At 50.8% G+C, this 13,912-nt stretch overlaps 1 protein-coding gene across 1 annotated transcript in view; it reads right to left on the bottom strand.

Moving 5' to 3' along the window:
* Positions 1 to 3,585: 3,585 nt before the first annotated feature.
* wdr11 (WD repeat domain 11) overlaps positions 3,586 to 13,912 on the bottom strand; it is a 53,238-nt gene continuing 42,911 nt past the window's right edge. Inside the window, exons 24-29 of the mRNA XM_060072549.1 lie at positions 10,971 to 11,066; positions 9,960 to 10,125; positions 8,890 to 8,987; positions 7,609 to 7,754; positions 6,903 to 6,982; positions 3,586 to 5,598 (exon numbers count right to left, since the gene is read on the bottom strand). Of these exons, the coding sequence (XP_059928532.1) occupies positions 5,357 to 5,598; positions 6,903 to 6,982; positions 7,609 to 7,754; positions 8,890 to 8,987; positions 9,960 to 10,125; positions 10,971 to 11,066 (828 nt within the window). The 3' untranslated portion in view covers positions 3,586 to 5,356. The remainder of the gene's footprint in view (positions 5,599 to 6,902; positions 6,983 to 7,608; positions 7,755 to 8,889; positions 8,988 to 9,959; positions 10,126 to 10,970; positions 11,067 to 13,912) is intronic.

Below are 13,912 nucleotides of genomic sequence, written 5' to 3'. Positions count from 1 at the left end.
CACACACACACACACACGTACACATGCATGCGCGCAATCACACACCCTCTCTCCGACACACACACACCTGCAGGATTAAATCCCCCAACAGCATGGGTGATATGAGTGCCCTCTCTCTCTCTGTCTCTGTCTCTCTCTCTCTGTCTATGTGTGTCTCTCTCTCTCTCTCTCTCTCTCTCTCTCTCTCTCTCTCTCTCTCTGTGTGTGTCTCTCTCTCTCTCGTTATTCATTCACCTCATGGTCCGTAACGGGATCCTTGTGTGGATAATTAATCATTTAGCCTGCGCTCAAACACACACACACACACACACACACACACACACACACACACACACACACACACACACACACACATGTTTCAAAGAGAACCGGGGCAGGCTATTGATAGTACAGTAAACATGCTTCTATAGACATGGCTTAAGTGTGATTTGGGCTGGAAAGAGGCTCGGACTCCATGTATGGAAAAGCAAAACAAACAAGAAAAAAATGACATCCTGCGCAAAACAGTCAGCGAGTCCTACAGAGTGAGCGTGCGCCCCTTAATGTCTGTGGGAGTGTCTCCCGCACACACTACTAGATACACACGCATGCACACACACACTGCTACAGACACAGACACAGACATACACACACACTACTAGACACACACACACACACACACACACACACACACACACACACACACACACACACACACACACACACACACACACACACACACACACACACACACACACACACACACACACACACACAGGGAGGATTAACTCGGTGGGGATTAACTGTGTGGAATCATGTCTAAGCTTGTTTAGAACGGGGCAGTGCACCACGGTAATGGATGCAGGAGGAATCAACGCCGACACAATGTGTACATTGATTCAGCCGCCGGCGTAAACAGCCAGTGTGACCGCAGCACGCGGGCGCAGTGCCACAAAGAGCTGCCGCACACACACACACACACACACACACACACACACACACACACACACACACACACACACACCGTTCTCTCTGCAGGTCTTTAGGGCGAGTCAATAACAGTGTGTCATCACATGCTAATGTACCACAGAGCCGCTTGATCCCCAGTGGCCCCTACCCACAATGCACTGCTGCCTTGTGTTCTCGTTCAGCGCGTTCTAATGCATGGAGGTGAGGCTACGGTGACATGAAGCTGAGGGCCATGCTTCACTAACCACCGTGACATTCGTCTGGAATCGGGATCGGATATGAACCGGTGCCCCTGAATACCTGCTACATAAACACTTGGCCATCGCAGCCAATGAAACAGCAAGACCGGCCGCTGAGAATGGAGGCCGTGAGGAGAAAGGGTTCCTCGGCGCAGCCAATCAGGAGACATTGTTGGGTGAGGTGTAGGATGTGTTCAGGCCTGTGGGCGAGGGTTTCCTCACACACACACAGACAGACACACACACACACACACACACAGGTGTACAGAGAGACACACACACACACACACACACACACACACACACACACACACACTCACCCATACACCCCCCCCCCCCCCCCACACACCCTGCTCTTACCAGATGTGGGAGAGTGAAGGTGAGGCGGAGGGTGAGACGGATAGAGTGTGAGAAAGGCATCGGACCCGGGCCTGTCTGGGTCTGGGTCCCTGTGGAGCGAGTGTGAGAAGGGAGATGTTGACATTATGGGAGAGGAGGGTGAGATGTGAGCGGCATCAATGTGTCAAAATACACTAGAAGACATCAGCAGGAGACACAAGCAGAGGAGCGTGATCATCTCACCTCAAAGTGTCCCTCGCGTTGAAGTTTAACCACAGTCTCATTCGATTAAATATATAAATACCTAATTCAATAACGTAATATAAATTCTTGCTTGATAAAAAAAAAAAGAATCACTCAACGATAAAAATAAAAATCAATGAAATAAAGGGGGTTTAATGGGAACTCCCTCATGGAGACAGCAAAGTGGTAATAAAGATAACTTAGCAACGAGGTATACATCGAGGGTTGTGTAGGCGAGGGGATACAAAAAGAGGCATTAAAGGCTTCAGAGCGCATCGAGCTCCAGGCTGCAGGGCAGGTTCAGACCCGCGTACAGAGCCATCCGTCAGCAGAGACGACTCCTGGGAACGGAGGGAGCGACTATACACCCGGGCTGCGTCTGCTCAGTAAACACACTGTGAACCCCGTCCCCGATCCGGCTGGAGAAAATATATACGGTACAGAAAGAAAACACATTATAAAAGCGCAAGATCGCTTTCAACAACAACTTGACTAATTGACCGAGCGGGGCGGTTAAAGGAGAGGACACACACACACACACACACACACACACACACACACACACACACACACACACACACACACACACAGGCACACACACACACACACACAGGATGCAATGGATTCCTGACTGCGTCTAATTGATAATAGCAAATAAAATGGCACACACAGACTTGTGGGTGTTGATTTTCAAAGCACCTTCAAGCTAAGTTCTTGGTCTTTTGAGTCCAACTTTAGGTCTCAATATATGCAGGAGGGGAAACCGAGCTGGCTGAAAGGCTCGGAGCAGATGCAGAAAGGGTGCTCCAGGAAACGGCCCCGGACAAAGGAGAGAGAGACGGAGAATAGGAAAAACAACCTCTAAGCATGCTGCTGACGGCGGAGAGAAGAACGGGCCTCAGAGCAGAACCTCTCCCATTCGTCTTCAGGTGGGAGAAAGGGAGAGGGTTTGGTTTGGGTGGGAGTCAGTAAATGGTTGATGTGGTTGGGGTGCAGATCCAAGGTGGTGTTGGGGGGGGGGGGGGGGGGGGTGACGGTGGTGGGGGCTCTTCTGGGGAACAGAGCACAGCAGGGATGGAGGTGGTGTTGGGGGTTGGGTTGGTGGGGTGTCAATAACGGTTGATGTGGTTGGGGTGCAGATCCAAGGTGGGGTGGAGGGGTAGGTAGGGGTGGTTGTGCTGGGGGGGGGGGGGAGGTGGGGTAGCGTTGGGAACAGACCATAGCAGGGTTGGCCGGCCGAGGGGGTCGATGCCAGAGAGGCCTTGGCCAGCGAGGAGGAAGTGTACAAAGGGAGGGCCGATAAAGAGAGAGGGGGCGGGGGTCAGAACGAGGCTGAGATCCAGCTCTGGTACGAGCGGCCTGCATACTGATGGCCGTACCAGCTGGACCGCCTCTCCGGCAGTCATTCATTAATGCATAAGAAAAACAACGTACACAAAGAAGAACAGCCTGTTTGTGTGGCCCTCTGTTCCGAACGCAGCCCTCCCCAAGCTTTGTGCCAGTCCCAGAATGCACCTCTGTGAATACGTTTTAAAGAGACTGGATCGGGTCAGAGGGGAGCTGGCAGCGGCCGGCTTTGGCTCCCCCCACCCGTCAGGGGAGGAGTGATTTGTGTCCGGATTTCAGGCCACGGCGGGAACGGTGTTACTTGTTTGACATGATGATAGATGAAGGAGGGCACCTCTATAGAAACAAAAACACAAGCACCCCTCGGAAATACAGACGTGTTCGAGGAGCCTTGGAAATTAGATCCTGCTGCAACAGCGCCCTCGTGTGGCGGAACCGGGGACACAAGAAAACAGAATCACACGAGACGTATCGTTATTGGTCCGTTTTTTTTATTGCGCTGCTCTCCATATGTACAAAGACAATAACAAAGCTTCATATGCAAGGAACATTGACTTAACAATGAACGGATAAGAAAACTTTTTTTTTTTTTTATAATACTCCAACATCCACCTGCCTTTTTTTTCCCCACACAAACGGTTGCATCAAGGGAATGTTTAATCTCTGTAGTGAGCTTAGCGTGCCTCCAAAGCAAAGCTGCAGATGTCGGACTACAGTGCATACTTCTCGTACGATAGTGCACATCATCAACGGAGCAGGATGTGCAGGTCGGCTTTGTGTGGTCGCCAGCTTAACAGGTTGAGGTTCCCACATAACGGTTTCTAGATGCTACCGCCATAACTACAATGAGTAGGCCCTATGTGCCGAACGAAACGGGTCTACAGTACAACTTATTTTCGAGCATCTTGTAGACCCAAGTGCCTTCAGGGTTGCCGTAGGGACACTTGGTACGGGTCAGTGTTTGGCCAGAGAGCAAAGAAACACGTAAAAACAACATCTTACGAGGCAATTTCAACACAATCGCACACAATTGCACAAGAAGAACATAAAAAGTTGATTGGTCCATACTGGATTTTCTCCTCTGTCAATTATTTAAAAAAAAATCAATGCAGTCAACACTTTGGATTCGGGTTTCCTGGTCGACAAAACTACTTTTCTCTAGCCTCCATAACACACATTAGATTACTCTGTGCCCAGAACACGATACAATGTGCAACATATTACATGTCAATATATATATAGAGATTTTTTTAAACAAAATATATAAACTGAAGCTGTGGGTCCTCTTTTTATAGAGGGAAAGAGCGATTCAAAGAGACAGAGAAAGAGCGAGAGAGGGATTCAGAGAGAGAGCGAGAGAGATTCAGAGGGAGAGAGAGAGCGAGAAAGAGAGGGAGAAACACGGCATGCCAAAGAGAGAGAGAGGAATATGTACTTGTGGTCGTAGCGCAGCACTTGCCGGCCGCCTGCCTGCGCCAGGATGATGTCACTTCCTCCTGACAGTTAGAGCACAGGAGGCTATAGGCCAGGGCACCAGGACTGTCTGTCTGTCTGCTGTAAGCACACAGACCCGGACAGCCCAGGCCCGGCTACGGGGTGAGTCGAAGTTACAATACCACTCAAGCACAACCACGTAAAATATACATTTGGATAATTTAAAAAGTGCACAAACACTCACTTTGTGTTCAGGCTTCAATGTCACGACTCTATCTCGACATCAAAGGAGTGCATTTTATTTTCAAAATAAAGGTTCTCCTATGTACAGGGGATTCACCGTGACCAAAGGGGGGGAATGACGACGATATAGATCTATGGGGCATCGTTTTTTTTGGTACATAATCTTTCCGCAATAAAAGCGTGCACGAAAACAACAATGTTCCCCCGCGAGAGACACGCGTGGTGGAGTCACCACCGTCACATCGAAGCACAACCACCCAATCTTATCGTACACAACACTCCTTACTTAGAGAGGGGCATGGGGAAGCTATCAGGCCTCAGTATACCAGACTGAGGTGGACGCCCACAAACATGCACGGCCGCCACACATACTGACAGACACACACACACACACACAGACATACACACACACACACACACACACACAAACACCCATACATGTGGCGGTCACTTTGTACACAAGACGCAGGTTTTTTTTTTCCCAGTGATGGACCGAGGAGAAACGTGGCTCCGCCTCCTCTCCCGCTCCTCCTCCTCCTTCTTCCCACGAGGAGTCTTCCCGCTCATTCCTCCACGATGGCGAACTTGCGGCCCTCGTCTCCCTCCTCCCCCGAGACCCCCGGCCCGGTCTCCTGGTCGGCGGGGGTCAGCCCCTCCGGCGTGCCCCCCTCGCCCTGGAACAGCTCCTCCATCAGCTGCTCCCCGGGGCCGCCGGCCCGCGAGGCCCACAGCGCGGCGCCCTCCCGCAGGCCCAGGGAGCGCAGCAGGCGGGCGTAGTCCACGAACGCCGCCCCGATCAGCTTATGTACGCTACGGGCCGTTCGGGTCAAGGAATCCTACCGCGATGATGCCGAAATGCGTGGAGGACGTGTGTCTGTCTGATCATGATAATGTTTCTGTTTCTGATTGTGGCTTAGCTCTTCCCTTCTAATTCATTATAGAAGGGACAACACGTCTGTTTGAGCGTGTTGCGGTGACTGCGACCTGGATGCCTGGACTCTCCCTACGGCTAACCGGCCAGCACCCCATCACCGATTCAAAATGTTGTGTAGGTCAATATGGCACCCATAGCGTGTTTGTAGCGTGACCCGGAATAGAAACACAAGCCTGTTGTTCAGAACCGAGCAGAGCCCACAGAGCCTGAGCAGGAACGGAGCAGAGCAGGGCTCGAACGGGCGGGGCTGGCTGTTTTCGTGTGCTTCATAGCGTACTTCCGCGTGTTTTTTCCGATGAGGAAACCGCGTGTTTTCTAATGAGGGACTCTGGTCCCTGTACCAACACAGCATTGTGCTTTGGGTTGGACACGGTGATGGAGAAAAACGAAGGGCTGTGCTTGTTGGCACTTAAAATTAAAACATTAGATTTATGGTCCTCCCTTTATGTTCATGCTATCTAGCAAGCTAAGCGCGCCATCTGATGATCAGGTGAGTCAAGGCCCGGTTCTGAAGGAGAGGAAGCTAGGTGCAGAGCAACAAGCCACTACGAGAGTAGCTCCACAGCAATAGCTGTGGGCCTCCCCGAAAGTCTTCTCCCCATTTACCTCGATACTATTGAGCGAGCTAGGCGGTCGTACGAGGGCGATAGGAGATCTAGCGGTTAGCTCCTTGGTGCATTAGGGCGCTAGGAGCCGTAGCTGTTAGCTACTGAGTGCATTAGGGCGCTAGGAGCTGTAGTTGTTAGCTACTGAGTGCTTTAGTGCGCTAGAAGCTCTAGCTGTTAGCTTCTGGGTGCGTCAGGGCGCTGGGAGCTCTAGCGGATGAGCTGCAGGGTGCATTAGTGGCTCTAAAGCTAGGAGCTCTAGCTGTTAGCTCCTGGGTGCTTCAGGGCGCTGGGAGCTCTAGCGGTGAGCTGCAGGGTGCATTAGTGGCTCTAAAGCTAGGAGCTCTAGCTGTTAGCTCATAGGTGCTTCAGGGCGCCTGGCACTGGGCGGATAATACCTTCCATCGAGCAGCTAAAAGGGCATTGATCGACCCCGGCTCCTCGCTCCCCTCGCTCCACTGCCCCGTTAGGCGGGTAGGCAGGCGTGGTGGAGGTCAGCGCAGCGTGAAGGTAGCCAAGGTGGACGGGCCGCGGGGGCCCCTGCGGTCAGCAGCACAGATAAAAGGATATTGGTGGAGTCGTTGGCCTCCATCACGCCGCACTTGAGGCAGGCCTCGATGAAGAGCGCAGCGCGGTCGAAGTATCGCATGCTGGAGGGAGACAGGGGGAGGGAGACAATCAAAATACATGGGAGGGAGGGAGGGAGAGAGAGACAGAGACAGAGAGAGAGGGAGAGAGAGAGACACAGAGAGAAATAGAGACAGAGACAGAGAGATAGAGACAGAGAGCGAGCGACAGAGAAACCGAGACAAAGACACAGAGAGAGAGAAAGAGAAACAAGCCGAGAGACTTGAAGCCTCAATCGAAGATAACATTGACTTTACAGCCCGGTCAATTTGCCCAGTGAGTACAAGGACCTCTTATTTCTCATGTGTGGATGAAGAGATAAACAAAGAAACTGTGATCCACAGGAAGAAAAATCGACCATCTGTAGAAAGAAGTTAGCAGATAAGGATCGCACAACAGAAAAACTGAAGTGGAGTACAAAGCATTGAGTTTTTCTGCAATGTGGAGACGAAAGGTGAACTGAAAAGGTTATGAGGTCTGTGACGGCAAGTCAAATGAAATGTATTCAATCTGGATCAACAGGAGGTAAACAAGATAAGGAGGTAAACAAGATAAGGAGGTAAACAAGATAAGGAGAGAGAGAGAGAGAGAGACAGAGGGACAGAGACAGACAGAGACAGAGACAGAGACAGGGAGAGAGAGGTCTCACCTGTGCAGCATCTCCCCCACTTTGTGGAAGCAGCCCAGGGAGAGCAGCACCAGCATGGCCTTGGACTTCTGGTTGACCTGCGGGGAGCACAGGTGCTCCGCCCAGCGCTTCAGCACGTCGGAGCTCTCTGCTGGGTTCAGCCGCACCTGGGACACACACACACACACACACACACACACACACACACACACACACACACACACACACACACACACACACACACACACACACACACACACACACACACACACACACACACAAACGTATGCACACAGACACACACAGGCACGCACACACGCACGCACGCACGGGCACGCACGCACACAGACACGCACGCACACAGACACGCATGCGCGTACAGACACACACTCGCAGGCAGGCATTCACGAGCAAACACACACACACACACACACACTCGCACAAACATATGCACACACACACACACACAAACATATGCACACAGACACACACAGGCACGCACACACGCACGCACGCACAGGCACGCACGCACACACACAGACACGCATGCGCGTACAGACACACACTCGCAGGCAGGCATTCACGAGCAAACATACACACACACACACACACACGCACAAACACAGGCACACACACACACACACACAAACACAAACACACACGTAAGTCAGAGAGATATGTATGGTTTAACGTTTTAAGTGCTTGAACTCCGTACTGCAGTGGAGAGACACCCTCAACCATAGAGGACCCAGCGGCCCTGGACGTCTCCCGCTATTCAGACCACACCGACACGCTCGCTGAAGGTCGTTGCCTGTTGCCTCTACACCTCCACAACAAAGGCAGGACTTCTAGTGTGTTCCACAGCGAGGTTAAACAAATTTACATCACTTGGTAGACACATTCATATACATGGTTCACACACACACACACACACACACACGGTACACACAAACACACACTGGGTGAGGGACGGCAACACACACACACACACACAGGGTGAGGGACGGCAACACATACACACACACACGCATACTGGTTGAGGGACGGCAACACACACACAAGGACACACACACACACCCACAGGGTAAGGGACTGCAACACACACACACACACACACACACAGGGTAAGGGACGGCAACACACACACACACACACACACACACACACACACACACACACACACACACACACACACACACACACACACACACACACACACACACACACACACACACACAGTTTGAGGGATGGCAACACACCCCCCCCCTCCCTGTGCTGATGGAGGGCCGTGCGGGGGCCTACCTTGGCGAGCCAGGCGGCGCGGTTCCACTCTCCGTAGGTCTGCAGGTAGCGACAGGCGTCCGCCGCCTTGTCAATCAAACACAGCAGCTGGACGCCCTCTGACCGACGGGGGGCCGGGGGGAGGGGGAGAGGGAGGGAAGGGGGAGGGAGAGGGAGCCGTGAGTCAGGTGGCTGATTGATGGTGACCCAGACGTCGTCCCAGAGCTCAACCCCACCCGCGGCCGGGGGGAGGTGGGTGACCGAGGTTAATAACGGAACAGTGTGGGCCTCTGATGGGGCAGGGCTTCAGAGTCACACCGTTTGGAAAGGTCAAACAGTGGACGAGCAGACTAAAGCCGGATTCCTACTTTGGTACTTTTCGTGCCATTGCGTCCGTCAGGGTGTCCTTTAATTGAAACATTAAAAGTATAGCGTTGCCAGCGGTCACCCCCCCCCTGCCAAACTTTCTATCATCTGTCCATGAAACAATGTAAAGATGAAGCCAAACGGCGAGAAACTGCGACAGCGCTGGGAAGAGATTTAAATGCCGTTCTCTCTCCTAATGAGCTCGCTTCGGCTTCTGCGTTTTTATGGCGTTTGGCAAACGGCGTTATGGAGCGTTATCGCCAACGACTGGCACGGAGGTAGGGTCTGCGCACGTGCCCACGCACGCATCCGCGCGGCGAGTACATCTCTACAGCCATTCGTGGTGGCGGAAAGTACATCCAAGCCAATATTATCATCATAACTCTTCCCTGGATAAACAGCAATTTATTTAGTAAATATTACTACTATCTTATTTTACCTAATTTTATATTTTGTTATTATTGCACCGTGGTACAGAGATAAACGCAATTTGGATTCCTCTGTTTGTCTTGCATATATTTCGAAATTGACAATTAAGTTTGCTTTGACTTTGACTAAAGCAGACACTCTTCACATTAAAACCAGCGTCGTTTACACAGAAACTGCGTGAGCTTTGAAAAAAATCATTATTAACCCGGTTATTGCTGTATTTTTCCTTTCAATCCAACTTATCATTTCTCTGCCAATGTGCATCTCATAACTGGGGTGTCCATGATGGTGGTTACCTGCCAGCTTGCCATTGGCTATCATGTTGGTGGCCACCAGCTTGATGGTGGACTGGGAGGGGCCCGAGGAGGTGATGGTGGTGACCAGGCAGGCCTTCAGCGAATCACAGTAGTAGCTGGAGTTGTCTGCACTCGTCTCCAGCAGCAACTGTACCGCCCGGTCAGTCTGGGGGAGAGGGAGGGAGGAAAGGAGAGGGAGGGAGGGAAGGAGAGATAGAGAAAGAGTGAGAGTGAGTGAGAGTGAGTGAGAGTGAGTGAGTGAGTGAGTGAGTGAGTGAGTGAGTGAGTGAGTGAGTGAGTGAGTGAGTGAGTGAGTGAGTGAGTGAGTGAGTGAGAGAGAAAGAAAAAAGAGGGCGAGAGAGTGGAGAGGGAGAGCAAGAGAGAGAGAGAGATAAGAAGAGAGAGAAAGAGAGAGAGAGAGAGAGAGAGAGAGAGAGAGAGAGAGAGAGAGAGAGAGAGAGAGAGAGAGAGAGAGAGAGTCAGAGAGATAAAAGAGGGAGAGAGTGGAGAGGGAGAGCAAGAGAGAGACAGAGTGAAAGAGAAAGATAAGGAGAGAGAGAGAGAGCGAGAGAGAGAGAGAGAGAGAGAGAGAGAGAGAGAGAAGGAAGGAGAGAGAGAGAAGTAGAGATGAGGAGGGGGAGTAGATGGCAGGAGAGAAAACAAAGCAAAGGAGGAGGAAGAGGAGAAGAGAGAGAGAAATTTTAAAATTGATGAGAGACGTGCGAGTCTCTGTGTGTAACCAGTGGTTACAGGTTATTGAAGCCAGGTTATTGAAGCCTTGGGGGTTGACATTATTGACAGGGAGGAAGAGGGATGTGATGAGGGGAATTGAGGAGCAGTCTAATCAACATTCACCGCACACAACAACGGGCCTATATAACGAGGGTCGGAGCCGGCGAGACGGCACAGGGGACGAGAACCGTCGAGATTTGTGACCGAGCTGATTTGAGCTGTGGCGGGGCGCTGTCCTCTCTTTGACAGATAGATGAGTGGCGGGGGTGCAGTACCAACCTGGCCCAGCAGGAGGAGCTGGTCCGCACACTTCTTGGTGTGCTCGTAGCTGGAGCGCTTCACCTCCTGCAGATGGACGCGGTCCAACTGGAATTTCTGTGGCACAGGAAACAAGTCCAATAACCGATGTTTCAATGGGACACCGATATTGATAACTTTATTAATATTTTCTGTAATCTTGCGAATTCTAATGAAAATTTAAATGTAGGGCATTTAGCAGATGCTTTTATCCGAAGCGACAACAGTTCATACATACAGTGACAGCGGAGTCAACCACATGCAGCGACAGCCAGCTCATTGGAAGCAGTCAGGGTGAGGTGTCTTGCTAAGGGACACCTCGACACTCTAAGGAGGATCTGGGATCGAACTAGCAACCCTCCGGTTACAAGTCAGCACGCTCTACCTAAGCCGAACCCAAGTAGAGGTTGAATCACGTGTGATTAGATAGCCTTGGGCTAGAGGGCTACTTTGTCGGTCCTAATGAAGATAAATTAACCTTTACACGCTAGCGCTGCCCTGGGCGTCTGCTCTACCCACTGGGAGACGGAGAGTGAATCTCCAGCTTATCCTTACCGATAGAAAACATACAGAACTGAAAAACTGTACACAGCACTGCATAGCGTTTTTTTTTTTTTACTCGTTTTCAATACAGAGTGAAACAGCCTAATGCGATTTAAATATTACAATAAAGATGTTTACCCCGAGAACTGAGAAGAAGAAGGGGATATTACAGTTTGCTTGTGTGAGTGTTAGTGTTCGTCTGTGCTTGCTTGTGTGTGTGTGTGTGTGTGTGTGTGTGTGTGTGTGTGTGTGTGTGTGTGTGCATTCGTGTGTGGGTGAGTGTGTTGGTGCGAATCACATCAACACAACGAGCAGCTTATTACACTCATTTGCATATGTATGCGTCTGCCGCCCTTGCCTTCTATGTCTGAGGCAAGTGTGTGTCTTTGATGGTTTCACCGAGGCCAGCAGGGTCCACAATGTGGGCGCTGTTTTAATTGGGCTGCTGGTGTACTTTATCGGGCCCCGTCTCTAAACTCTGTCTGGGCATCATATCATCGGTGGAACCCTCAACGCAGCAGAGCCAGTCGACAAAGTTGCAAACAAACACACACACACACACACACACACACACACACACACACACACACACACACACACACACACACACACACACACACACACACACACACACACACACACACACACACACACACACACACACACACACACGTCACGCTGACCACACAGAGAGGGTTAGGGGCAGGAAACCTTGTGGATTTGAGCAGCCGCATGTGTGTGCGTTGTTCGGCTTTCTTTAGTGTGCGGAGGACTCCTCATCAGTGGGGAAAGGCTGGCATCAGCCTTCAAGAAACGTCTCTTCATTCGTGGACCGGGAAATAAATGTTGAATTGGGAGCCAATGCTTCAATTACGCCAAGAAAGGTAAATGTGGTGGTTAGGTTGTAGTTCAAGGCATTCTACTTTGTTGCTCTAAATTCAGTTCGACACACACAAGAGTGCGGCTCAGGGCTTGATTAAAATCCTCCACTGTCACCAAGGCAACCAACAGCCTCCAGTTCGGTTGGTTGCCAGGCTGCCAACCTGCAGTGCATCCAGGCGGACACAAACACAGGAAAGCCGATCAATATGTTGAACAAGGTTTTTGAAAACTTGTTTAGCTACTTATGGCTGCTGTGTGCATTGTGTGATGTAATGACTCATCCCAAGTGTACTGTGGACCCTGAGAACTTTTTTCCGCTACGGGAATTTAAAAATCATTACCAAAAGATAGAAAAACATTTTTGAATATGACCGATGAAAGAAATGTAGCAGTACACATTTTTTAGTTTTCCCCAAGGCTGAGCAATCAGCTAGTTGTACATTGCAAAAGGCCAAATTTCTCATTTTGTCAACTATCAAACAATTTAAGGTTCAGGTGAATAATATGAGGTAATTATTATATTTCTGAAATGCCTTTATGTTAAAGCATCCTAGAAAGATACATGACCATTGCAGAGTCCTTAATCAACAACCACTACTACTGAGAAATTACAGACAGGGCAAACCAAGGCTTCTTGTTGGTTTATAATTTCCTTGACGAGGTCTCAGTTGGGGGATCTGGGGGCATGGCACACCTCAGACAGGAAGTAGTGGAATAGTCCTAGGGGATCTAACGTCAGCTGGCCTTGACCAGAGAGGGCAGGCAAGGACGGCACGCTGCCTCCTGGGCTGTGGAGGTGAACGCCGTTGATAATTGTCGCCGCGAGTGTATTGTCAGTCTGTGTGTGTGTGTGTGTGTGTCTGTGTGTGTGTCTGTGTGTGTGTCTGTGTGTGTGTGTGTCTGTGTCTGTGTGTGTGTGTCTGTGTGTGTGTGTGTCTGTGTCTGTGTGTGTGTGTCTGTGTGTCTGTGTGTGTGTCTGTGTGTGTGTGTCTGTGTGTCTGTGTGTGTGTCTGTGTGTGTGTGTCTGTGTGTGTGTCTGTGTGTGTGTGTCTGTGTGTGTGTCTGTGTGTGTGACTGTGTGTGTGACTGTCTGTGTGTGTGACTGTCTGTGTGTGTGACTGTGTGTGTGACTGTCTGTGTGTGTGACTGTGTGACTGTCTGTGTGTGTGACTGTCTGTCTGTCTGTCTGTCTGTCTGTCTGTCTGTCTGTCTGTCTGTCTGTCTGTCTGTCTGTCTGTCTGTCTGTCTGTCTGTCTGTGTCTGTGTGTGTGTGTGTGTGTGTGTGTGTGTGTGTGTGTGTGTGTGTGTGTGGTATGTGTGTGAGAGTGTGTGTGTTTAACGTGTTGTCAGCTGTGTGCAGGGCTGACATTGACACGAAAGGCCAACGGGGACGGTCTGGCTGTCTGTGGTCCTACGTGGCCAGACTCCGAGTCACAAGAGGGAGACTTTGAAGGACTCAGAGTGGGGGGTGGGGGGGGGGGGGGGTTACAGCTCTACCG

Source organism: Gadus macrocephalus, chromosome 15, assembly GCF_031168955.1.
Source record: "Gadus macrocephalus chromosome 15, ASM3116895v1".
Classification (NCBI taxonomy): domain Eukaryota; kingdom Metazoa; phylum Chordata; class Actinopteri; order Gadiformes; family Gadidae; genus Gadus; species Gadus macrocephalus.
The sequence above is the reverse complement of the archived record's forward strand: the minus strand, read 5'-3'. Positions and strand labels throughout refer to the sequence as shown.